We start from the raw sequence: 23,883 nt of genomic DNA on the forward strand, positions 1-23,883 counted from the left end.
GACTCTCGCACGTACACGTGCTGGCATGTAGGTGCCATAGCATGTGTGTGGAGGTCGGAGGAACACTTTAAGATTCAGTTCTCTCTTATCTACATTTACATGGGCTTTAGGGATTGAACTCAAGTAGTCAGGCTTGTGTATGTAGCAAGTGCCTTAGCCCACTGAGCTATCTTGCCCACTCTGCCATGTGATTTAGATAAAATACAGGTGTTCATTGCTAAAAAGTGTAGGCCTCTTAGACTTTCTTTTCAAAGAATCATGGTTCAAAGTGTGTTTAAAAATTTTTTAACACCCTTACTTATTTGTTCACTTATTTTTGTGTATATGAATGTGTGTGTGTGTGTGTGTGTGTGTGTGTGTGTGTGTGTGTGTATGTGTGTGTGTATGTGTATGCACAAGTACATGCCATAGAGTGTGTATATTGAGAGGTCAGTGGACAACTTGAAGGATTCTGTTCTCTTCTACCATGTAGGCCCTGAGGCTCAAACTCAGGTCATCAGGCTTGGTTCCGAGTCACTGTACCCATTGAGCCATCTGGCCAGCCCTTCTAGACTTCATTTTGTTTTGCATCAGCTGGGAAGCATTAGGCGTGCCAAATTCATAGACATAGCCTGGGTATGAGGCATGAGAGAAGAGGCCATGAATGAAGATGCTGAGATCATAATATTCCTTTTCCTTTATTATATCTAAAATTAGGGTTATGGGTGTAGATTTTGCAGTTTTTAATTATTTAGGAACAGATCCATATTTGTAACAATTAAGTGCATTTGTTATGATTTATAGTCATGCATTCTTTTGTGATGAATTGGTCCTAAAGAACAGAGTGATTTAAAAAATTTCAAAATTAGGGCTGGGGAGATGGCTTAGTGGTTCAGTACTTGGCAGACAATTGTGAGCACTGGATTTTGGATCCCAAGAATCCACAATAAAGTAGGGTGGGCTTGGTGGCCTTCTGTAATTCAGTCCACAGAAGGTAGACCCACAGATGGGGTCCTCAGAGCAAGCTTGCTAGCCATATCAGTGAGCTCTGGGTTTGATTGAGACATCTTGCTTCATTGAGTAAGGTCGACAAGCAAGGGAAGATGATTCTTGATGTCAGTCTTGGGCCTTCTTATGTACAAGTACCAAAGTACACCATATCCACATATCCACAAGTACCAAAGTACACCATATCCACATATCCAAACAGAGTGTGATTTTTTTTCAAAATATTTTATTTTGGAAAATTTCATGCTTGAAATTTAGAAGGGAGAGAGTAGTACAACACTCCACCCCTGCCCCTAGCTATCTGTGGAGATATATTGTTTATGTTATCTAATAAAGCTTGCTTGGAGATCAGAATGCAAAGCTAGCCACAGCCATAGAAGCTGGGCAGTGGCAGCACACTCCTTTAATCCCAGTACTCAGGAGATGGAGGTGGAAGGATCTCTGTGAGTTCAAGGCCACCCTGGGCTACATGAGAGTGAATCAGTTTAAAAGAGAAACAGAGCTCACACCTTTAATCCCAGCACTAGAGAGAATATAAGGAGCTCAGTGCAGTCTCAGGCAGCAGTCCGAGATTTGGTGAGGAACAGTGCAGTCTGGAGATGCAATCTGAGGTACCGTTGATCACCCCTTTGGTCTGAGCATTGGCAGAGGTGAGAGCTCTCTCGTGGCTTAGCCACTTTGCTTCTCTGATCTTCAGCTTGAACCCCATTATCTGTCTCTGGGATTTTATTATTCATGTTATAGCTATCTATTTGCATCCCACCCCGACTCTATCTATGTACATCTCACCCCGTCCCAGCTATCTGTATGCACCCCACCCCTGCCCCAGCTATCTGTGTGTACCCCACCCCTGCCCCAGCTATCTGTGTGTGCCCCACCCCTGCCCCTAGCTATCAGTGTGCATCCCTCCCCTGCTCCAGCTGTGTGTGTGTGTGTGTGTGTGTGTGTGTGTGTGTGTGTGTGTAGAGACAAGTGGATTTTGGGAGCTCACTGACTAGCCAGTGTTATGTTTTTGAAGAAAAAGAGAAGAGAGAAAAAGAGGCAGATGAGACATGTTGACTAGTTTGTTATAAGGCCCATCAGAGTAGGGAGACTAAGAAAGAAGAGGAACAGGGGTAATGGCTGACCACCATGGCCAGATGCCATAGAGAGGCAGAGAGAGCGCGTAGGTGAGAGAGAGTGAAGAAGCAGCAGCAGCATTAGGGAGAGTAAAGAGTAAAGAGAGCAAGCAACAGGGAAGTTGGGACTTTCAAAGGGAAGACTGCGCATGTGCACTGAGGTTCCATGCGTGCCCAGAGTCCTCATGCGTGGCGGGTGATGTGGTGATGAGGTAGCACGTTTTCCTGTGCGGGCCCTGACTGTTGTCAGGGGGCAGGGTCTGTCTCTTAAAGTGATATTGCTGATCAGTATGAAAGCCTGAACCTTTCAGCCAGACTAGCCAAAACAGCAAGCTTCAGATTCAATGAGAGATCCTACACAGAAAGAAAAAAGAGGGAGCATGGAGAAAGACATCTGAGATCCTCCCCGTGGTCTCCTCATGTGTATGCTAGTACATGGGTATGTGTGTATACACACTGCTACACAATGTACATATATTATACACAAACAATCATGAAATGGGGAAAAGCAATAAAGAAATTTCCAGTGTTACTCTCACACCTAATAAAATCACCAGTTAATATTAGAACTTTCTTGATTGTCTCCAACTTTGTACAGAAGTTGATTTGTGCAAATTAGGACCTCTACCCACACTTGGCACTTGGCATTGTGTCTCACAGGTGTCCTCCATTTTCTGACAGTGATGGAGTTATATTTTGGAGGGAGGAACCTCTTCTACAGCCAAACAAAACTTTATTCCACCAGAGCCAAACAAAACTTTATTCCATTCCTATACAGGGAGCCCAGTCCAGGGAACCTCCAGTTTCAATCTAGCCAGGTCTAACAATGGAATCTGTAATTTCCATATGCTGTCTCTTCTCTTAATATGAATGTAGAAAACTCATTATTGAACCCAACTTGAAATATAGTCTGTTACTATTTAAGATATATATTTCACCCACAGATCTCAATACTTTATATTCCCATGATGTCTTTGTGCTAATTGTTGGCATTGGCTTCTTCAGATACTAAGCATTACATTGCTTGGGCAAATTCAGGTAGGTGAGGGTTTAGAGGTACCTCCCTGAGTCTTGTGCTGTGGGGACAATGAGAGAAACCATGGTAACAATGTTGTTTAACACCATCTGGTACAGATTGCCCTTCATGGCAGGCATTGTCACTGGGCTGGAGTTAAGGTAAGGATGCTGAATTCTGGGCTAAAGTTCTTCTTTTTCTTCTTTTTTTTAATTGAAAATAGATTCTTCTCTCATACAATACAGCCCCACTACAATTTCCCCTCCCTCCTTCCAGCTTTCCTCAGCTCCCCCTCCCACAAGTCCACTCCCTCTCAGAAAAGAGTAGACAGGCCTTCAAGAGACAACCAAATAGGACAAAACAGGATACACCAAGACAAGGTAAAAGCCCTCATTCATATCGAGGCTGATCAAGGCAGCCCAATGGGTGGAAGAGTCCCAAGAGCAGGCAAAAGAGTCAGACACACTCACTCCCACTGTTAGGAGTCAAGCTAACAGCCAGGGGCTAAAGTTCTTTAAGGTGTTCACTCTTGGATTGCTGAGAGTGGCGTGGCCTAGCTTCTGGCATGGCATGGAAGGAAGCTGACTCACACATTTTCTTGTAATCTCTAGACTAAAAGGCTGAGGCCCTGGAAGGTCTAAGTAGCTCCAGGCAGCACCATAATGGAAATGTTTACACAGTGGTAGGACTGTAGAGGGTACAGGAGGCTGTCAGCTTGGGGACATCACCATTGTTGAGACCTTGCAGTGGCCTTCTGCTTCTTCAGGGGAGTTCTCCATTGTTGCCAGCATTTTTTTGTTTGTTTTCTTGAGGATTGCCATTTTGATTCAAGTGAGGTGGGATGGCAGTCATTTTGATTTGGATTTCCTGAATGGCTAATGATACTGAAAATTTTTTTTCATGTATTTATTAGTCATTTGTACTTCATTTGAAAAGTGTCTGTCCAGTTCATTTGTTTATTTATTGGTTGGATTGTTTTGTTCTTTTGGTGTTTAGTTTTTTGAGTTCTTTGATATGCTGGATATTAGTTCCCTGTGCAAAGATTTTCTTCCATCTACTCTACACTTTCTACTAATTAATTAATTAATTAATCTATTTTTTGTGTAGAGAAGCTTCTTAGACACTTTTCATTTGTGTTTTGGGGCAGGATCTCATTAGGTAGCCTAGGCTGGCTTCAAATTCAAGATCTTATTCTTTTAGCCTCTCAAATGGGTACTGGGTTGGCAGGCGTGTGCTGCTTCATGAGGTACAGAAGATTTTAATTTGATACAATCTCATTTGTTGGTTCCTGTTATTATCTCCCAGGCCAACCACTATAAAATCAATATAGAGATTCCTTAAAAAAATAAAAATAGAGCTATTACCTGATACAGCACTATCCCTTCTGGGTGTATGCTCCTAAGCATCAAAATAAGCATACTTCTGGGACGCCTGTGTGGCCGTATTTCCTGCTGCACTATACAAAATAGGCAAGTTACAGAATCAGTCTAGGTGCTTATCAACGGATGGATAGAGAAAATGTGGCACATATACATGGTGGAGTTGCATCCAGCCATCACAAGACCAAAACTACGTTAGTTATAGCAATATGCCTGGAGCTGGAGATCTTGTTACGTGAAACCCTGGCAGACTCACCCACTCTGTGCCTATGTAGAACTAGGGGTGGGGAATGGACATGAAAGCAAAAGAGGGACTATTAGGGATGTGGAGGGGGAAAGAAAAAGGGAGGAGGGGATAAAAAATATTCCTGAGAAGGGACAAAGATATCACATGCATTTGCAGAAATGGTGCACTGTGGCTTTGTAGAAGTATACACTCAGGGGCACACAGAATAAGATGGGTGTATGAAAAATGAATTGGTTAAATTAGATAGTCAAGTTTACTTCCTACAGGGCTTGTCATAGAACTTGGCAAATAATAAGTGTTTACAACGTCACTGAACTAATAGATAATGAGAAGGTCCCTGGTGAGGGCATACTACTTTTACTCTGATCAGTGGACACAGTAGTAAGCCAACTACTAACTACTTGTGGTTTGACCCATAAATGACTGAATCTCTCAACTCTCTTCAGAGAAGTGTCCATTTGCAGTAGAGACACACAACTGGCAAAGGTGTGGAACATGAGCGATTGAAGAGGGACATGCTGTTACCCCCCCCCCCCCCAAAAAAAAAAATAAGGCTCAGGGATTGTCATGGAAGACTGGTTGGATGAAACAGTATCCTCTGGACACAGCAGGGCCATTGCACATATGAACTCACATTGGGTGTGACGTCATGCTCAAAACCTGTGTAAGCCTAAGCCAGACCACATTGAAGCATCAGAGGGGTTTGGGTCCTAGGTTTTACCCTTAGTTAAGGAGCTACTGGCAATTGTCAGATGCTGGGAGAAGGAAGGTCAAGGTTTTTTTTTGTTTTTTTTTTTCTTCAAGAATGTTGTTCCTGATTAGTCAACCACACTCCAATAGAAGGCCACACACACATTCAAGGGTATTTGGACAATCCATATTGGCTTTGCTAGAATGAAATAAAACAAAAAACAAAAAACAACAGACTATTGGGTGGTAGGGAAGAGGGTGGATTTGAGAAGAGTTGGGGAGATGGCAGTGACTATTATCAACGCATGTATGAAGTTGTCAAATAACTAATGGAGAATAAGGTATTGATGTGAGGTAGTCCTATCAGAAGTGATTAAGTGGCATGCCATGTTAGAAAAAGTGGTAGAAAACATATGAGAGCTAAGGTGTACTCATTCAGTTCTTATTTCTGCCTCTGTTGTTCCTGATTCATAGGTAAACCCAGTCTTGGTAAATTTACATGCTTTGGTCAATACTACACTGGGGGGAGAGGTAGTAAGAGCTAAGAATAGGAATCTCTGTGTGTGAAAGCATCATCATGAGACCATTATTTGATATGCTAAGAAGTCTAATATTAAACTGTTTAAAATAAGAACAACTTGAGTGTCCTTAATATCTGCTCCTATATTGTAGGAGCAGACTACAATAAAAGACTGGTATCAAAATCCTTCAGGTAGGATCTTCAGCACTGTATAAGTCAATCAGACACACTGTGACAGTGTCCTCATTGAAGTAACAAACGTATAATGCTTAGCACATTGCCTGGAACTTATTATGACCTTAACAAATGCCAGCAGCTTCATCCTTGCCAATTGGGTGGCAGGTCAGGATGGACGATGTCAACTGTCTGGCTGCCATATTGGTGAGAAACGTGAGGGGAAGCACTTTTTCTGATGTCATTTCTGTGTGTCAGAGGTGACCAGGGCAGAGGCTATACCAGATCAGGTGCTATGTGGCTGACTCCTAGCCCTGTGTCCTGAAAAACAACAGCAACAACCACAACAACAACAACAACAAACCCCTGCTTTTGAACCCCTACCTGTGTAACATCTTGAATCTAATCTTAGGTTAATATGCATTAATCCAAAGTCAATGTATATAGAATCACTGACTGCTATAAATGTCAATGTCATGTATTTGTGGCATTTACAAACTGTCAGTGCTGCCTGTGGACGGACTAGTATAGGTAATCTGTCACTGACCAAGTTGAAATGTCTAGAGTTTAAGATTATATGAATGAATTATACAACATGTAGCTTTTGGGGCTGTCTCTTTGTCTTAGCATAACCCCTTAGAGACACATCATCTTATCATGTGACTCAGTGGCTCATCTGTGCTTACTGTGAAGCCACATTCCAGATATGGATGGACTGTAGCTTTTTAACCATTCACCTATAGAAAGGTGCTTGGGCCAGTTCTAGTTTTTTAGTTATCATGAACAAAGCTTCATGAATATTCATGTACAGGTCTTATGTGAATGTACATTTTCATTTCTCTGGGATAAGTGCCTAAGAGTACAAAGGAACTTTTAAGGCCATTGAGAAGTTCAGAACTGTGTGCAGCATGATCCTGCTCAAGGTTGCAGTTTTACCTTTTTTTCAGCCTGGAATCTGATTTCATTTGGGGCCACATTTCCCTGGCCCTCAGCTGTGTCAATGACCAAGCTGATTAGGGAGCTCCTGCATTGGGAGGGAGGTTTACTCTGTTTTGTGGCCTGCAGATCTGTGGGAGGCAGGGCTACTATCAATTGTGTTTGTCAGTTTTGCTGTGTCGATCTCTCTCTCTCTCTCTCTCTCTCTCTCTCTCTCTCTCTCTCTCTCTCTCTCTCCATCTGTCCAGGACTTCGGCACTGTGCACAGTTAAGCCAATGACCGCGTTGCTCTCTCTCACTTCCTGTGGGGATGCTAGGCCCTCAGGGACCTCTGTGAACTTTTGAAGGGGAAAGGGAATGGCTTCAACTTTCCCTTTTCCTCCTCTTAGAGTCGTCTTGCTTCTCTTGCTGTAGTGAACACATGTTGCCAAAAGATGGCAGTGCACTTTGCCGTGCTGAGATGTCTCCTCTCTTGTCACCTGTGACTCTCACAGTGAGATGTTGTTCTTTACGTACATGTTGCAAATATGGACGAGACATTTTGCAAAGCAACAACAACAGCAAAAGCACCAATAAAATGAAGTTGGTTAAAAAAAAACTGAAAAGAAAATGTCATGTTTGCAGAAAGCGTCTAATAAGAGTGATTCTCCACCTCTTAAAAGTGACATGGCTAGGGAACGGCTTAGGAATTCATGCAGGAGTGGACAGTTCTGGATGCTAGGTTGGCTGTTGCATTCTGTGTAGTTCTTGAGTAGAAAACTGTGATGTGCTGCATTCTACCTCTTGCCTGGCTTAAGGCCAGCCAAAGGGCAGGGAAAGCCCAGATTTGAGACTGCAATACCTTTTGGTCCGTAAGTAAACTCCCTGACAACACTGTATACATAATTATCACAACAATGATGGCTAATATAAGTCTTCATGTCCCGTGTTTTTCCACTCTGTATACATGTCGGTGCCTGAGGGCATGTGCGCCCAGCACTGTTTTACGTTTGCTGTGCACAGGAAGGTTTTTATAAAAGGAGGGGTGATGGGGTTCAAACTGGCAAGGATAAAATGGAATGAGTTTAAATGCAAGGTTAACTAATAAAAATTGAAGCTGTGTGCACAAATTGAACCAGTGATGTCAAACTCTAGTTTGGACATGTTGACAACTGGAGTCATCCTGCTGCCTGGTGCTATCTCTGGAAGCAGTCACAAGTCTCCTACGACACTCATCTCTGACCATCCTGGCTCAGGCTATGGAGGGTATGGGCTGGTTTTGGACTCTGAGTACAAGCTCTAGAATGCCCCCTGCCCCCACTACACTGTGGATAGCACCCTGAACTTAGTGTTTGTTCCATGCACTAGATGCCAGGATCTGAGAACACACCCAGAGTTGCCATCCTGTGGTGACAAGGAAACAGGTGGCTGAAACTCAGGCAGCAGCCTTTTTGCTAGGACACCCCTTGGCAAAAGCCCCAAGCTAAGAGAGAACTGTGCTGCATGAAGTTCTAACTCTGAAACCAGATGCTGTTACCATAGTGACGAGTGAACTGCTACCGTGGGAGGCTCAGTAGGGAAGGATGGTAGAGGGACTCAGGAGGGCAAGTGAGGAGAATCTGAAGGCTAGCATACTTGAAGACCTTCAACCTTTAACAGCACTGTGGCTAGCAGGCTGGTGCTCTTGAAACTTGTGTGCTGGCAGCCTGCCACTTGCTGACTGGCTGAGTGGCAGCTGCTTGCGCTGTGAGTACTAGTTGGTGAGCACGTTGGCAGTTGGCGCAGGCTCAGGGGGGTGGGATCTGAGAGGGCTGGAATGTGGATGGGTACTCCAGTGGCTGACAGTTCTGCACAAATGTTTCTCGTGCCGGACTTAAGTCACCCTCACAGGCCTGTTCAGTGATTAGGACCGGCTGGTGACAGCCTGCCCATTTGGCAAAAAATTTGACATGTGTTCCAGCTAAATCATTTTGCTATCCCAGAATAATGGAGAATAAGAAAACCCCCACCGTGGGTCTGGACTTGTATAGAAGGGGCGTAACTTCTCTAATCAGAGCCCAGGTTGAAGGAAGGCAGCATTGACCCAAAGCGGCTTTTATAATGACTGGTGTGACTCTTAACCCCCTGATGCTGGTGAGAAGCTTCCAAATCTGTTCTGAATTTTGCCTCATGCTAGTGATGTGAGCAGTGCTGAAGCTGTGTGGAAGCACACTTCCTGCTCATTTTCAGCAAAAATACAGGGCACGTGCAAAGGACATTTTTAAGGATGGATTTGGGGGCCTGATTAGGGACTGGATGAGTTAATTTCTTCCAACTGATTTATAGAGGGGAAAATGGTTGGGTCAGCCACTTTATATGGTATCTCTGTCTTACTAATAATAGCCAGCAACTGGTAAGAGGACGTAAGATTGAAGAACTGATATTTGTCATATAAAGATGGATGGAAAAAGAGGGGAATCTCTGTGGTATGTGTAGAAGACCAAGTTCTCCAGGATGACCTTGCTCTTGGGGCAGAATAAGGACTGCCAGATTTTATGCTTTTGCTTTGTTTTGCCTGCCACTTCTCCCCCCATCTGCAGAGAAGAGGTCTGTTTTCAGGCGGTCTGCATGATCCATCCGAAAGAACGAAGTTCTGATGACTTGCTATGTATAGTCTTGAAGGGAATGTGAACTATGCATCAAAGAGCCAAGGAATGCACCAATCGTGACCCCCACTCCCTACTCAGACAGTGGGGCTGGGCAGTTTGCTCAACTTGGCCAGAGGGCTCGTGCACTGACTCGTACCTTCCTTTCCAGTCGTCTCTGGCTTTCTTGCTTTTCCGTTTCTTTTGCTTGTGGCATGCAATTTTGGAAAAGATTTCGAGGCTAAATGTTTTCTTTAGAAAATACATGAAGAGACAACAAAATATTTTAGGACCTGCCCGATGGGTGAGAGGGTACAAAGTGAAGTCTACATTTAGTTGTGTTGAATTCGGCATGCTCACTGACCTGGGGTCACTTCTGAGAAGAGATGAGGGACAAACTATTCTCTTTTCCAAAGGGCATGGTGCACAGTTAAGGGACGTGCAGCAGGGCAACACTCTGAGATTTTGTTGTGCTTCTGAGGAGTTTTAAGAAAATATCCTCATTAAGCTGTCATCCTTATCTGTGTGTACAAACACTGGGTAACTAATGGCTCCTTGCACTTCAGACTGCCCCTTGACCTCCAGGGGAAATCTTCGAGAAGGTAGATGTGATTGTGTATTCCTGGCACTTGGAAGTGTGCAGGCTGCACAGTGGTAGACACTGAGTTCATATTTACTCCCATCCTCACTGGAGGGGCGTAGGAGAGAGAAAAGGGAACAGGCGGGCACCCTCTCTGTTCCTGTCTCCCCAACACAGAGCATGGCCTGTTTCAAGAGCTTCTGTAATACCAACTGCATCCTCTATATTGCCAAATCCAGCCGTTGCTTCTCCATCTCCGTCTTCCTCAGCTTTCTCTGCTTCTCTGACTTCCCTGTTGTCACTCATGCCCTGTTTACCCTTGCCTCACTGCATGACTTGGGGGTGTTGGTGTGTTTTAGCAGGTGGTCGCAGGTCTCCCTTGGACCGATTCTTCCTTCCTCCATGAGTGTATGTGGTAATGACTTCAGCCCCAGCTTGATGTATGAATTTTGCCACATTTTAGCATCAGCCGCAAGTCCCTAGTTCCAGACTCAGGCAGCTGTGGTCATATCAGCAACTTTTTATGCACAGGACGCATGTTTCCACCTTAAAGTGAGCATAGCGAAACACTCCAAGGCTTCTCAATGGCCTGTTTCTCACACAGCCCCCTTGGTTCTTGTGGTAGTATGTGAACTTCTCTTGTTCCCTAACTGTTTTCCACAGCACAGGTAGATCGATCCTTTGAAAAGGGAAAACAGTTCAGACCGTCAATTCTGACTCCTTCTCCTGGCTTGCCCGACCCAGTTCTCTCCAGTGTCATTTGTATCGCTGACCCCCTTGCTGTCTAGACCTACCTGAGGGTCTTGTCACTTGCTATCCCATTGCTTGTTCTGCCTTTTCACCCAGCTACTTTGTCCCAAATCAAGTCACTTCCCCAGAAGCTCATCAGCATCACCCTATGCTAGACAGTCCTTCTCGTGCAATTTTACTTTCTGCAAAACTTTCATGCTGTTCTCTGATGTTATCTTGTTTCTTTGTTCATTGTTAGTTTTTTTTTTTTTAAGAACCTTTGTGTCTTATTTGTAGATTTTTCCCCTCCCTCTAAAGAGTAACTGGAATATAGAAAGCAGTAATTAAATATTTGCTGAACCCATGAGTAACGCTGTATCCTTTAATCTTCCTGGGAACCTAAGGCTCAGAGAGATTGGCAAATGGCTTGGCTTCGTAGCCTTTAAGGTATTTCATTCCGACTGTAACCCTGCTGATTGGCCCATATCGTGTTTTATACATTTAGTTTGAGTGCAGAGAGGAAACGTATCCTGACATGTGTCAGGTTGAGCCATCATGTACAAAGCTCATATCCATCCCCCAAGGAAGACTCTTGAAGAGTCCAAAAGTCATACTTTTCTTCCCATCCAAGCCAGGCCCAACCCTGCTTAGCCTTAGACAAGATGGGATGCCGTCAGGGTGACATGGCTGAGGACTAATAATGAGTTTCTTAATGACATTGTTTGCCAGGGCTGGTAAAGGGAAAAAAGGAAAGAAAAAAAAGAGAAACTTATTGTAGAATGTTATTATTTTTGTCTGTGTGTTCTCTCTGTCTCTCTGTCTGTCTCTGTGTATGCCACAGCATATGTGTGGAGTCTGTTGTTTCCTTCTATGTATTGTGTAGGTTCTAGGGATCAAACATCAGGTCATCAGGCTTGGAGACAAGCATCTTTACCTGCTGAGATACCTTGAGGGTCTAGGGAGCCACATTTATAAAACTAAACCAAGTACTGTGTGCTAAGTTTGGTGCTGAATGCTTTGACATCTGGCACCTCATTCGAATCTCAAAGCAGTCAGTGCAGAGTTGAGAGTATTGTGTTGAATCACTGTGAAATTGATATGATTGCTCTACTTTTATACAAGGGAAAAAAAAAACCCTGTTGTGGCTCAAAAGAGTTAAGTACTTTGCTTCGGGTGGCATAACTATTAAATGGTCGAATTAGATTTTTGGTTTTTGCTTCTGACCTTTTATGTAAAGGTGATGCTTTGGTAAGGGAGGTATATCCCTAAAATACGAAGGGAAAAACTGAATTCAGTGCACCTCTGCCTAGACTATAGCAAATCCTGTAGCACCAGAATAAGTTATATAGACCATGTGGAAAGCAGACTCAATCATATCCAGTGCTCAAGCATACAATTGGATGACTGGAGTGTAGAGTGAACATGTGGTTCTCTGGCAAGGTTCATATATGGGATGACACAGAGCAGCTGTCCCTGGAGAAAGTTCTTTGTTACAAGACCCGTACTACACAAGCAGCGCTTGAGCAGTTCAGGGTTTCTTTCTGCTTGCCCTATAAATAGAGTTCATGGAATTCTGTATATGAAAGTTAATGCAATGGGAAGGAGCCACAGAGTAAGGGAATAAAGCTTCACTCATTCTGTAAACTAGAAACATGTTTGGCACCGGGAGGAGACTGCAAAAGAAAAAAAAAAAAAAAACGCTGTCGTTCCTTGGATAGATTCTGAGGTCTTATTTAGCATATGAAATTGCAGAGTAGATTCTATTATGTAAGGAGACAGGAGGACAGCATAGCGTGGTTACAAAATGAAGAACTTCGTGCCCTTCAGAGGAGAGTTAAGAGTGCATCTAGCACACAGAGCGACGCGTGAGCAGAGTGTGGAAGTGAATGGATGGGGCATGTATATGTGTCTACTGCCGAAGCCCTGGTGCTAGATAATCTTCAGATGTCAGATTTCTGTGAGGCCAACATGTGACTCAACGCTTGCCACTCAACGCAGAATACTGGGCTGGTATTAAGAGGCTGGCTGCAAGCTAGGTTCCCACTGTGCATTAACCTAACTCCCTGTCGCTGCGTGTGTGGGTGGGTGTGCATGTGCTCCTGTGAGGGTATACATTTTGTGCAGTGGGTGTTTAAAGAGCTAAGCACTGAAACTGGATTTCCACAAGCGATCATCACGAACACTCCAGACACACCAAACTTCCTCTCTTGTTTTTTTTTTTTTTTTTTTTTTGTTCTCTTCTTCTTTTGCTTTCATCTCTGTGTTTCTCTTCTGCAACTCCCTAAAGGGAGGATCTCCCTCAACATCCAGCCTGCAAGATTGGGATTATTTCCTCTCCCCTCTCCATGTGGCTGCCCTCTCAAGGTTAGAACTGAAGCGATGTGGGGCCAGCACATTCTCAAGGACCAGATGAGAAGAGCTGCGTGAAGGAGTGACAGCCACCAAAGGAAGAGGGACTCTGCCCTGCAAACATGAACAACAGCTTGCAGGTTAACCTGCCCAGAAGCTGGGCTGCTTCAAGTGGCTCACTTCAGGAGAAGTCTGAGCATTCTTTTTTTCTCTTCTATTATTATAGGATGGAGGATGAAGCTGTCCTGGACAGAGGGGCTTCGTTCCTTAAACATGTGTGTGATGAAGAAGAAGTAGAAGGTGAGCCCTTTGGGTCTGGGAAGGTGTGTGTTTTTGTCCATGTACTCTGTAGAAAACTGCATTCATATATTTCCGTGCATCTTATAATTTTCAAAGTTAAACACCACATCTGCTGGTGGAGTTTCTTTAATCTCTGCATTTTGCTTCTGCATGGGAAGTAATTCTAAGAACTTCATTGGACCCTCAGAATTGAAGTCAGCAGGGGCTTACCTGTGACATTTTTTTAAAAGGTGTTATTTGTGTTAGCTTTGCTTCTCCACCAGAAATGACTGTTTTACTAGATAATTCCAGAGAGCTGCCAGATCTATAGAAATGAATTCGTTAGCACCTTCTACTATTCCTTTTTTGGTAGCTTATAGAGGAGAGAAACAGATGTTGCCGAAGGAGAGAACGATAATTATTGTTGTAGGGAAAGCAGGTCTAAGCTGAGGATGGTTGTCATGGACGAGTCTTCGTTCAGAAAACACAGACAAGCGTTTTCGATTTAAAAATTCCTCGGAACCTCTTTCACTAATGTTGCCAGTGCCTGTTAAAACCGAAGAAGAGTTCTATTTTATCTCTGCCAACACACTTCAGTGTGTGCTTCCTTCATTCACCTCCTGACTTACCAGTAACATTGGGGGAATGCTATTTGATTGGTAGTGGGAAGGCAAGGCTTCATTAATATTTATTGAAGCAACAATGTGAAGGTGTCAAAAATATATAGTCTATTATTGGTATTTAGTATGAGATTTCATATGGCAGTCAGGGTTATAGATAGCACCAAAGGAAACTTATAGATGAATGATGGGACCAGTTTTTCTTGTGAATGTCACTTGAGAGACAGTTCCCTCTTTTGGAGGCTGTGGACTGACTGGTTCCTTTGGGTAGCTTGTGCCTCCCAAAACCTTGGCAAGGAGGATGGTGAGGTTGGGAAGAGGACGGTGGATAATGTATGCTTTGGAGCAATGCTTCAAGCACTTGGAGCTCCAGGTCAAAGGGTGTTCATGATCCTGTGCTGTGGGAGCAGCCCCAGGGTGGTGCTTGTTATGTTGTTTCTCATGTTTCTTCAGTGAGTTTCTTTTGCCCTCTGGAAGGTTGGTGCCTTCTCTGCCCCACCCCATTGGCTTCCCATACTTAAGCACTCGAGGCTGACTAACAAGAATTTGATGCCTAAGTTTCTTAGGAAAACGGAAACTACAGTATTTTCTTTTACATTGTTTTATGGGTTCCTTGCATTTTTGCAATGTGACTATGGGAAAATGCCAAGTTGGGGAAGGCAAAAGAGTAAAACTTTTCTTTATTGCTGAAACTTCATTGCAGCCACTGTCATTATTCCCAACTGTAAAAGAGGAACTAAAGCCATCCAGTGAGAGCATAAGAAATAATGGAGGTTTGATGAAAATTCTATTGTTTTAGAACAATAAAAGTGAAAAACCTTTGGGAATGGGGACATACGGTGTGCACACATTCTGCTTTGGGAACAAGATCCCAGCTGAGTTCTCAGGAGTTCTCCAGTCCTGAAGGTGCTTTGGATCAACAGCCCAGTACTTCAGCAGATGTCTGCACTCGGGTTCTTTTTTTTTTTTTTTTTCAGATGTTTTTTTAATTTGAATTAGAAACAAGATTGTTTTATATGTCAATCCCAGTTCCCTCTCCCTCCCCTCCTCCCCTGCCACCCCCCCAACTAAGGCCCTACCTATCCCATACCCTTTCTGCTCCCCCTGGAGGGTGAGGCCCTCCATAGGGTGTCATCAGAGTCTATCGTATCCTTTGGGATAGGGCCTAGGCCCACCTCTGTATGTCTTGGCTCAGGGAGTACCCCTCTATGTGGATTGGGCTCCCAAAGTCCACATAGGGATAAGTACTGAATTACTACAGGAGGCCCTGCAGATTTCTGAGTGCACTCGGGTTCTTAAAGCTTTGCCTAAGAAGTGAATTTCCTAAATTATTTCCCTTGATTTTCAAGGAGAAAATTTATCTATTGATCATAGTATAAATCGTAATGTAAATAACACGCAATTCTGTAGCCAGATTTCTTTGGGAGAGAAGCAAAAAGGCTATAGATATAAGTGCCTAGTTCAATGCAAGAAGTGTGCTTGACAACGAAGTTTGTGCTTTCTGTTCTCACAGGACGTCCACATGACAGTCACTCTTTTGTGCTGGTGGCTGGTGTGTGATCTGATCCCTTTTATTTCTAGGCATGTTATGTTGTCTGTTGTTGAATCCTAAGCCTACAGGATGGTGGTTGATTTTATGGTGGCTTTGGTGTGGACTTCCAACAGTGGAGACACTCCTACAGTAGAAGGGTTGGAAGCTATGAACTAGTTCTTTTCTCCTTCAATACCCTTCTACTTAGCCCTCTCCTTTCTTTTCTGGCTTCATCAAATAGGGTCAGGGGGACTTAAATGTAATATCAGCTCTGGGTGAGAGTACAAAAAAGTTGAAGTAGACAAAGGTTTCATGGCACATCTGTGGGTCCTGTGATTGAGTGAGGAAAGGGCTGATGACTGTCACGACTTCTGATGTAGGTCGACTTTTAAATGGGGATACATTTCTCAAGGTTGTGAGTGTATCTCATATTTGTAATTTCATAGAAAAAGGCATTACTGATGGGGAACAGCATGTTACTTCCTGAATAGCTGAGTCTTTGACACTTAAGCAGAAGTTAATGTGGTGGTTTGAGGATGGAGAGTTCAAAAGGCAAGGAGCTCAAATACCTTCCTGCAAATTATCAGTTATGTTTTCTTTGACCCTGCAAGTTATTTCTTTTCCTACTAAGGAGACCATGACTAAAGTATATTGCAACACACCTTGCAAAAGTAAATTTTAAAAACTTTGCTTTTTAGTAATTTCTGTAAGTTTTGATAATTGAGGTCCAGTAGCTATAGTTACTTTGACATGTTCCTACAGTAAAAATAGTTCTTGGAATGCCTGGATTCAGTTTTCTGAGGCCAGAAGAATTCCAGGTTCTCTCCTGGCTTCTTCTAGTGATGTTCTGGGGCTGCAGCAAGTGAGACTTGAGAGCGTGCCCCCAATTCACCTTGTTCAACTTTACTCTCAGTGGGCGGGGTAGCACTTAATCCTCCCCCTAAAATCTTCATAGAGAACCATCAGCTGCAAAATTCACCCAGAACAGAGTGAGTCAGGAGAGGAGTCATCTTTTGTTTAAGTAATGAACTTAATCTGTGCCACATATATTTAAAGACTTGAACCTTGTTTTCATAAAATGTCCCTCGTGTGTTAATGGCTTAGGTATAGCATGCTGGAAAGGAAACCCAGTGCCAGTTTTAATCTTGAAAAATAAATGGAAGCTTATAAATCTGTTCCCTCACTGGTTACCTTACATGGTGTGTGGCTTCTTTGCAGTTCATACTGAGCGCCAACTACAGCAACTTGTAGAAAGAGTTCTGTGATTTGCACACAGATGTCTGCTCTGAACCAAAAGCCTAAGCCTATCCTTGGAGATGGAACCCTAGTCAGTAGATGATAAACTGATGTTGCCAGAACAACCTCGACCATGGGAAATAACTACTTGGGTTTGATTGCAAACATAGACAGGGGAAATTGCTAGGTTTTGTCAGTTAAGCCAAGTTTGAGGTAGCTCCCCCCCCCCAGAGGAAATTGTATGGATTATAAAAAAAGACAACTTGGAGATGGTTGTAGTGGTGTGTTTCTGTAATCCCAGCACTTGAGAAGCTGAGGCAGGAGGATCAGGAGTTCAAGGGCAGCCTGAAGACCCTATCTTAAAAAATAAAGTCAGTTTGGATTTTGGAGCCGTGTGATATAAACAGATTACTTAATATTCTCGTATTTCGCAATAGGGGAAAAGAGCAAACTCCACCTTATCCTTTGAGATAAGGCCTTGGCTCTGCTGGGCTAGGTAACTCCCCACCGGCCTTGGCAGCTCTGATTTCATGAGGAGGTGCCTCTCCTTAACTTTGAATTCAACTAGCAACTCAGGAAACATAAAGAACAGCAGGACAATATGGTCCTAAATGCTTCTGGTCAGCGCTCTCTCGAAACTGTTAAGGCTGTGTTGTGGTGTTTTCCCTCCACATGAGTCCCACATGAAGTATGCTCCCACCTGTCGTAGGCAGGAATAATCCTAGAGGTTCTCCTACCCCCTGATGGTCTTTAAGAGAGTATTGTTGCAAATTCTGGAATTTATCATGAGGGCTTTTCATAGAAATAAATTTTGGAAGTATAGGGCAGTATTTGGGACTGAGTGCACAATTGTCAAATATTAGAACAAATCAGTACAGAGTATGAACTAAGTAAAGCACATGCAAAATTATATCATTCTCAAATCTCTGCTTATAATTTTAGTTAGTATTGTGTTCTCAGTACTTAAAGTCAAGTGGTATGATAAGGTCTCTATCTGATCCTTGGTGTCCTGTTTGATTTTACAAGGGTCATTTTCAGTTTTACAATGCTTATATATTTGGAGTGATAAAAAGAGTAGCCATTAAAACTTCTCTCTCTTATTGTACTGTTCTATGTTTTGGAAATAGAAGGGCTAAAATGATGAAATGGCGCCTTTTGTCTTTTTGAGTGTCAGGACCTCAACATTTTACAGATATGAAATCATAATGACTTAAGCCAGTTTTCACTAGAGGATATTGCGATGCTCTATTCATGTGCGTTGCAGGAAGGTAGTGTTTTAAAGAAAAAGGCGGGGCCTGGTAAACATTTGTTAATAATTACAGAGTTCAAAGCTGTAATTGCAGAGAAGGGGTGAATGAAAACCTATCGGATGGGAAGGGCAGGGCCAGGTCGGGGCTGGGGCTATTCTGAGGTCTGGACCTAAGTGTCCGGTTGCACGGTGCTGACCTCTTCTCTGCTGTTCACTCTAAATGGCTCAGAAACAGTGTGTACAGAGGAAACACTTGGGCAAAGACTGCTGTAGGAAAAGCCTTCTTAGCAGAAACAATGCATTGCCCATGTTGGAAAACGTTAAAGAGACACAGCAAGCTTTAAAAGTTGATTCTTGAGTGGCAGCTTGGCTCCACCCTCCCTCAGCAGGATGAGCCTCTTCAGAGCTTTCCAAATTCTCCTGTCTTTCTCCTTTGGACTCAGCTAGATACTCTCCAGAGGTCCTAAAGCCTACAGCTCTTATCTCCAAGGAAATCTTTATCTGTTGATGTCCTATGCAAGGAAATCTGATGTGGTTTCATGGGTTTTTGAAAGAGGAAACAGGCGTCAAAACTTCCCAGAGTTTTCCTCTGTTGAGGATTCTTTGGTAATAGGTTACCAACTAAAAGCCCCTTGAAGTCATTTCCTGCCCCAAGTGTTGACATTCTTTTATGGCAATAAGCCTCAACAAATTGGACTTGGTACTTCATGTTTTGCAAGGATTCAGACATTCTGAAATGACATGCTGGGGACAGTTTTATCTTAGATGAAACTTTTTATCTGGGTGTGTTAGTGAGGTGTTTCATATTTACTTTGGGAGTATCTACAATTTGTTTTATTTAGGTGCCATTACAGTAGAGTGGTTAAGCGTCAGTTGGAGAATAAAATTTCAAAACTGAATCTGTTGCCAAATCATTGCATCAGTGAAAGGAACCAATTAGAATGTAGAGTGCAGATTTCTTTCTCCATAAAATGGAAACAGTGAAACATGCTATTTATAATATAACTTGTGATAATTCTTCAAAAAGAATGCCATTGATATACATGATTACAAGAAGAATAGGAATGCTTTTTGATTACGGAGAGGCAGAGGGTAAAGAACTTGCTGTCCAAGCATGAAAACCTGAGTTTGAATCCCCAGAACCCTGGACTGGGGGTGATAAGTGCTTGCAATCCCAGTGTTCGTACTGTGAGTTGAGATGTGGAGGCAGGAGTACCCTAGATCTCATAGGCCCGCTATAGTGGTAAACCTTAAAGAGCCCATCTCAAACAAGGTAGAAGATGAGAACTGACTCCCACCCCCAGTTCTAGACAATATTGACTGTGGTCCAGGCGGTATGATCATAGACATCATTCTGAAGATTGTAATTGGCCAAAGGGTTGTTTTGTTTTCTCAATTTATTCCTTCCAGTACCCAGCCTTTGACCTCTTGGGTTTGCTTCCCCACTGCTTTCTCTATTGGAGAGGTGAAGACAGAATGGCCAAGTGAAATTTCCCCAGGACTATTGTCTATTTCTCTTTGGATTCATTCTGTTTCCTTTTGCTCTGGATATACTACCTAATTAGTGTTAAACTGCTCATGTACTTCACCCTTAGTTTATTAAATTGTCTCATTTTCTAAGAAGAATCATATTAAAGTGTATATGTGCCCCGGGTAAACTGCTTGCCCATTGCCAGTTAAAGCCTGCGATGTTTTCTCCTGGAAAACAGAAGTGTTCTAGTGTTCTAGTGCATAGTGCTCTGGCAGTGAGGAGCATACTTGAGTGGACCATGTGAGTATAGCACACGAATACTCACAAATCTTTCCCTTCCCCACAGATTAGATTAGGGTAACTTTGTGTCCTATGGGCTATTATGTAATCTAGGTGCCAACTGAATGAGATTATGTAAGGGTATAGAGGTACTATGTATGTAACCTGAGCTAAATACTTTTCTGTTTTTAATCATTGCAAAAATTTTGACTTTGCTGGATCAATGTGAGCAAGGCAAGTCAGGAATAAAGATCACTTGAGATCCTTTTGTTACTGTTGTAAGCTTGCTGCTAAGATTTTGTTTTGATTTTACTTTACTCTTTTGCTAACTCCAAAAGGACTGAGGTGGAAGCCTGCCATGACGAGAGTTCATGGGAGGTTCTGTACACTGCATCCAGGCACCACTGATTGCCAGGTGGGATGAGAGGTGAAGGTAGTGAGGGTGGTGAGTGGCACCCATTGAGTCAGCAGTATAGGTGACTTAAATAATTCCTTTCTGAATAACGAGAAGGCTTTTAAGCCTGGTAATTACTTTTACCTTTCACAGGGTTGGAATTAGAAGACAGCTGTCCCAAGGTATACAATGGGTTCACCTTTAGACTCCGTTGACTTTGAAAGAACTCCATGAGATATTATTTAACTGAATATTTTCAAGGTTGAATGCTCAGTAACTTTTACCAGGCAGAAATGCCTGGAAATATAAAAGAAGGGTTAGATTTTAGTAATATAAGCCGACATATATCTTGCAAAGGGTCAGAATTATGTATTTATAGGTTGCTTAAGTCATCACCCAAGTCCTCAACTGACTATTAAAATTTCAATGAGAATTTCTATTTGTACTGCAAAATCAGGGAGGTGTCTTTGATGTCCAATGAAGGCTTTAGTTGAATCCAGTGGCTACATTCTATCATTATCTGATTGCTCAGGTTTTTGCTTGGTTTGCTTTGGTCTGTGCTGAGAATGTGTGATATGCCAGGAGTCTCCGGATCTCTGTCTATTCCTGGCTATGCACTGTCTTTCTGGGTGACACGAAAAGACTCATCAGGGCTGCTCACGGCTTATTTCCCTGTTCTCCTACCAGCAGTGCCTCATGGAGTCTTGCTTAATACCCCCAAATACTTTGCTATTTGTAGTAAGTCACGGTGAATTATTTAATTTGAGTTTCTGTTGATTTTTTTTTCCTGTTGTTTATCTGTTTTTGTGGTTCTCAGAGCCTCACCCATATTTGGCAATCATTCTACCATGGAGTTTCACCCCAGCCTTCTTCAGACTCTCATATATATATCCTGTCCCCCAGGTGTGCTAAAATATAGAGAATGACATCTTAAATCTTGGGATGTACCTTATAATTTTTAAGTATTACCTCCTGCAGATGTCATTCTGGTGTGAAATTTATCATTCTGCTCATCATGATCTCGCCAGTGGTTGCTATGATTACAGAACACTCCCAGACTGAAGTTGAAATACTAATATCTAATATTCAGGAAGTTAGTTGACTAATACTTGTATTAGCTATCCTTACTTAGGTGTAACTGAAAGGTAATGCTTCCACCATTTCAGCCTAGAAAATGATAAGAGTAGTTGTGTGTATTATCTCAGTACCCTGGGATGAAAAACATATTCCTACTAGGACATTTTCTGTTCAGCCAAATGAAGTAGATATTACTTAAGAGCACAAAGTTATTAATATAATAATTTAGAGACTGTACCATATGTGAGTTTATGTGAGAAACCAGGGAATAAATCTATCTTGTGGAGTAATATTGAGACCCAAGGGATGGGAAGGAATCAGATAGAGGAAGGATAAGAGGGATAGAGTTGGATCTGGGGCAGACATGTCTGTAGACTTGGAATGGCAGATGAGAAAGGCATGTGAGAGAAACAGAAAGTAGGTAAGTGTGCCAAATCATGGGACCATTCACACCCTTCAGTGGCCTGAAGTAGGTGAGACCCAGATAATTTGTGGCATTTATGGTATGGGCATATTCATGTATATGTACATGTGTGTGCTGATGCATGCACATGTGTGCGTGTGCATGTGCGTGTGTATGTTTGTGTGTGTGTGTGTGTGTGTGTGTGTGTGTGTGTGTGTGTGTGTGTGTGTGTGTGTGTGTGTGTGAAGGATAGAGTTCAAGGCTAGTTGTCTTCCTCAGTTGCTCTCTACCTTATTTTTTGAGACAGGGTCTCTCAATATGGAGTTCACCAATTTGGCTGGTCTGGCTGGCTTGGGAGCTCTGGGGGTTTGTTTGTCCCTCCTGCTCCCAGTGTTGGGGTTGCCTTATCTGGCTTTTATGGGAGTGCTGGGGATTTGAGCTTAGGTCCTCACGTTTACGCAGCAAGCACTTCTACCACTGAGCCATCTTCCCAACTCTAATGTAGTTATTGAAGACAGAATTTTACACTGTAGCCCAGGTTGGACTGCAATTATGTAGCATAGGCTGACATCAGACTCATGGTAATCTTCCTACCACAGCCTCTGGAGTGCTGGAGTTATAGGTATGACCTACCAAACCTGTTTTAGTGACCTTTTATTCTGCTGAAGATTTAGGATTTTGTTGAACACGTTGGAAGCTTGTGTAAAAAAATTTAAGGAAGGAAGTGACAAGTGTCATTTTTGCGAGAAAGGTTTTTTTTTTTTTTTTTTTTTTGGTTGCTGGAAGGAAAGAACTCCCCAGGAGGGAGGTAATAAAAGTGGAGAGTTTGAACCAATTGATTTTTGTGTTAGCCAACCTGGGGTCCAGATAGTTGGAGAGGTGTGGCTTAAATACCCAGGATTTACAGATTGATGGACAGATAGCTGTGTGGCTCCTATATTGGATTTTTGCTATGAGCAACTTTGGTAATCTTTTGCCATTTTTTAAGATAACTAAAACTGGGGCAAGTGGTAGCTATGGTAGGATACCAACCATTTGAATCTATTCAATGCCCTGAGATATCCGTGTAGAACTGTGATGTAAGTAGTTGGCTGTGTAAGTCAGAACTAAGAAGAAAGAACAGGGGTGGAGACAGAAACCTGGAAGTCCTAGACGTAGTACCATCATAAGCCATGGGAACATGCCCTAAGGCAACAGAGTGTTTCCAGAGGACTGGAGTGTGTGCTGAGCACTAACACTAAGAGACACAAGAAGAGATATAGAAGGAAGTGGAAAACCAAGAAGGGTGGGATAGAGAGGATTCTATAGGGAGCCAGGGGCCAATGGCTTTAAAGTTGTTAGGAGCCAAGTGTGATGAGGTTGAATGGAAAGCCCTGGATGTGGTAAAAAAGAGGTGACATTGGAAGCCTTCCTTAGCAATATGGGCATGAATAGATGGAATTTCACCATGAAAAGGTGGAAAGAGACTCGCAGGCGGTGATTCTCAACCTGTGGGTCATGACCCCCTTGGGATTTGCATATCAGATATTTGCATTACAATTCGTGACAGTAGCAAAATTACAGTTGTGAAGTAGCAATGAAAATAGTTTTATGGTTGGGGGTCACTGCAACCTGAGGAACTGTATTAAAGGATTGCGAGAACCACTGTGCTAAGGTATTGGTGGAGAGCTGTTAGCCTTCCTTCTGTGTGTTTAGTTATACTCGGCTCTTAAATGTTTGGAATTTTATAGAATTTACAGGACTAGGAGTGATCTTGCGAAAGATCCAGCTTCATGTTCTCAGCTTACTGATGGCTAGAAGAGCCTGAAAGACGTGGAAGGGCACTGGAATAACCAGGGGAATGCCTTTCCCAGGCAGTGCCCACCCCAGAGGGTATGCGTGCTTCTTTCTTCCAGAGGGGAGAGGAGTGTAGATGGAGATGAATGAGAACCGGAAGAGGCATCTTGAAGAATAAGAAGTGGGAACCGAAGGGAGGATGGCGTGTTGGAAAGGCTTTTAGACAGATGAACGAGAAAGA

At 42.9% G+C, this 23,883-nt stretch overlaps 1 protein-coding gene across 4 annotated transcripts in view; it reads left to right on the top strand.

The window, feature by feature from the left end:
* The first annotated feature begins 13,554 nt into the window (after positions 1 to 13,554).
* The window catches only part of LOC100763623 (electrogenic sodium bicarbonate cotransporter 1), a 281,927-nt gene continuing 271,598 nt past the window's right edge, over positions 13,555 to 23,883 (top strand). For all 4 annotated transcript variants that reach the window (XM_035452943.1, XM_035452942.1, XM_035452944.1 and 1 more), the window contains exon 1: positions 13,555 to 13,627. In XM_035452943.1, coding sequence (XP_035308834.1) covers positions 13,555 to 13,627 — 73 coding nt within the window. The remainder of the gene's footprint in view (positions 13,628 to 23,883) is intronic.

Source organism: Cricetulus griseus, assembly GCF_003668045.3.
Source record: "Cricetulus griseus strain 17A/GY chromosome 1 unlocalized genomic scaffold, alternate assembly CriGri-PICRH-1.0 chr1_1, whole genome shotgun sequence".
Classification (NCBI taxonomy): Eukaryota; Metazoa; Chordata; class Mammalia; order Rodentia; family Cricetidae; genus Cricetulus; species Cricetulus griseus.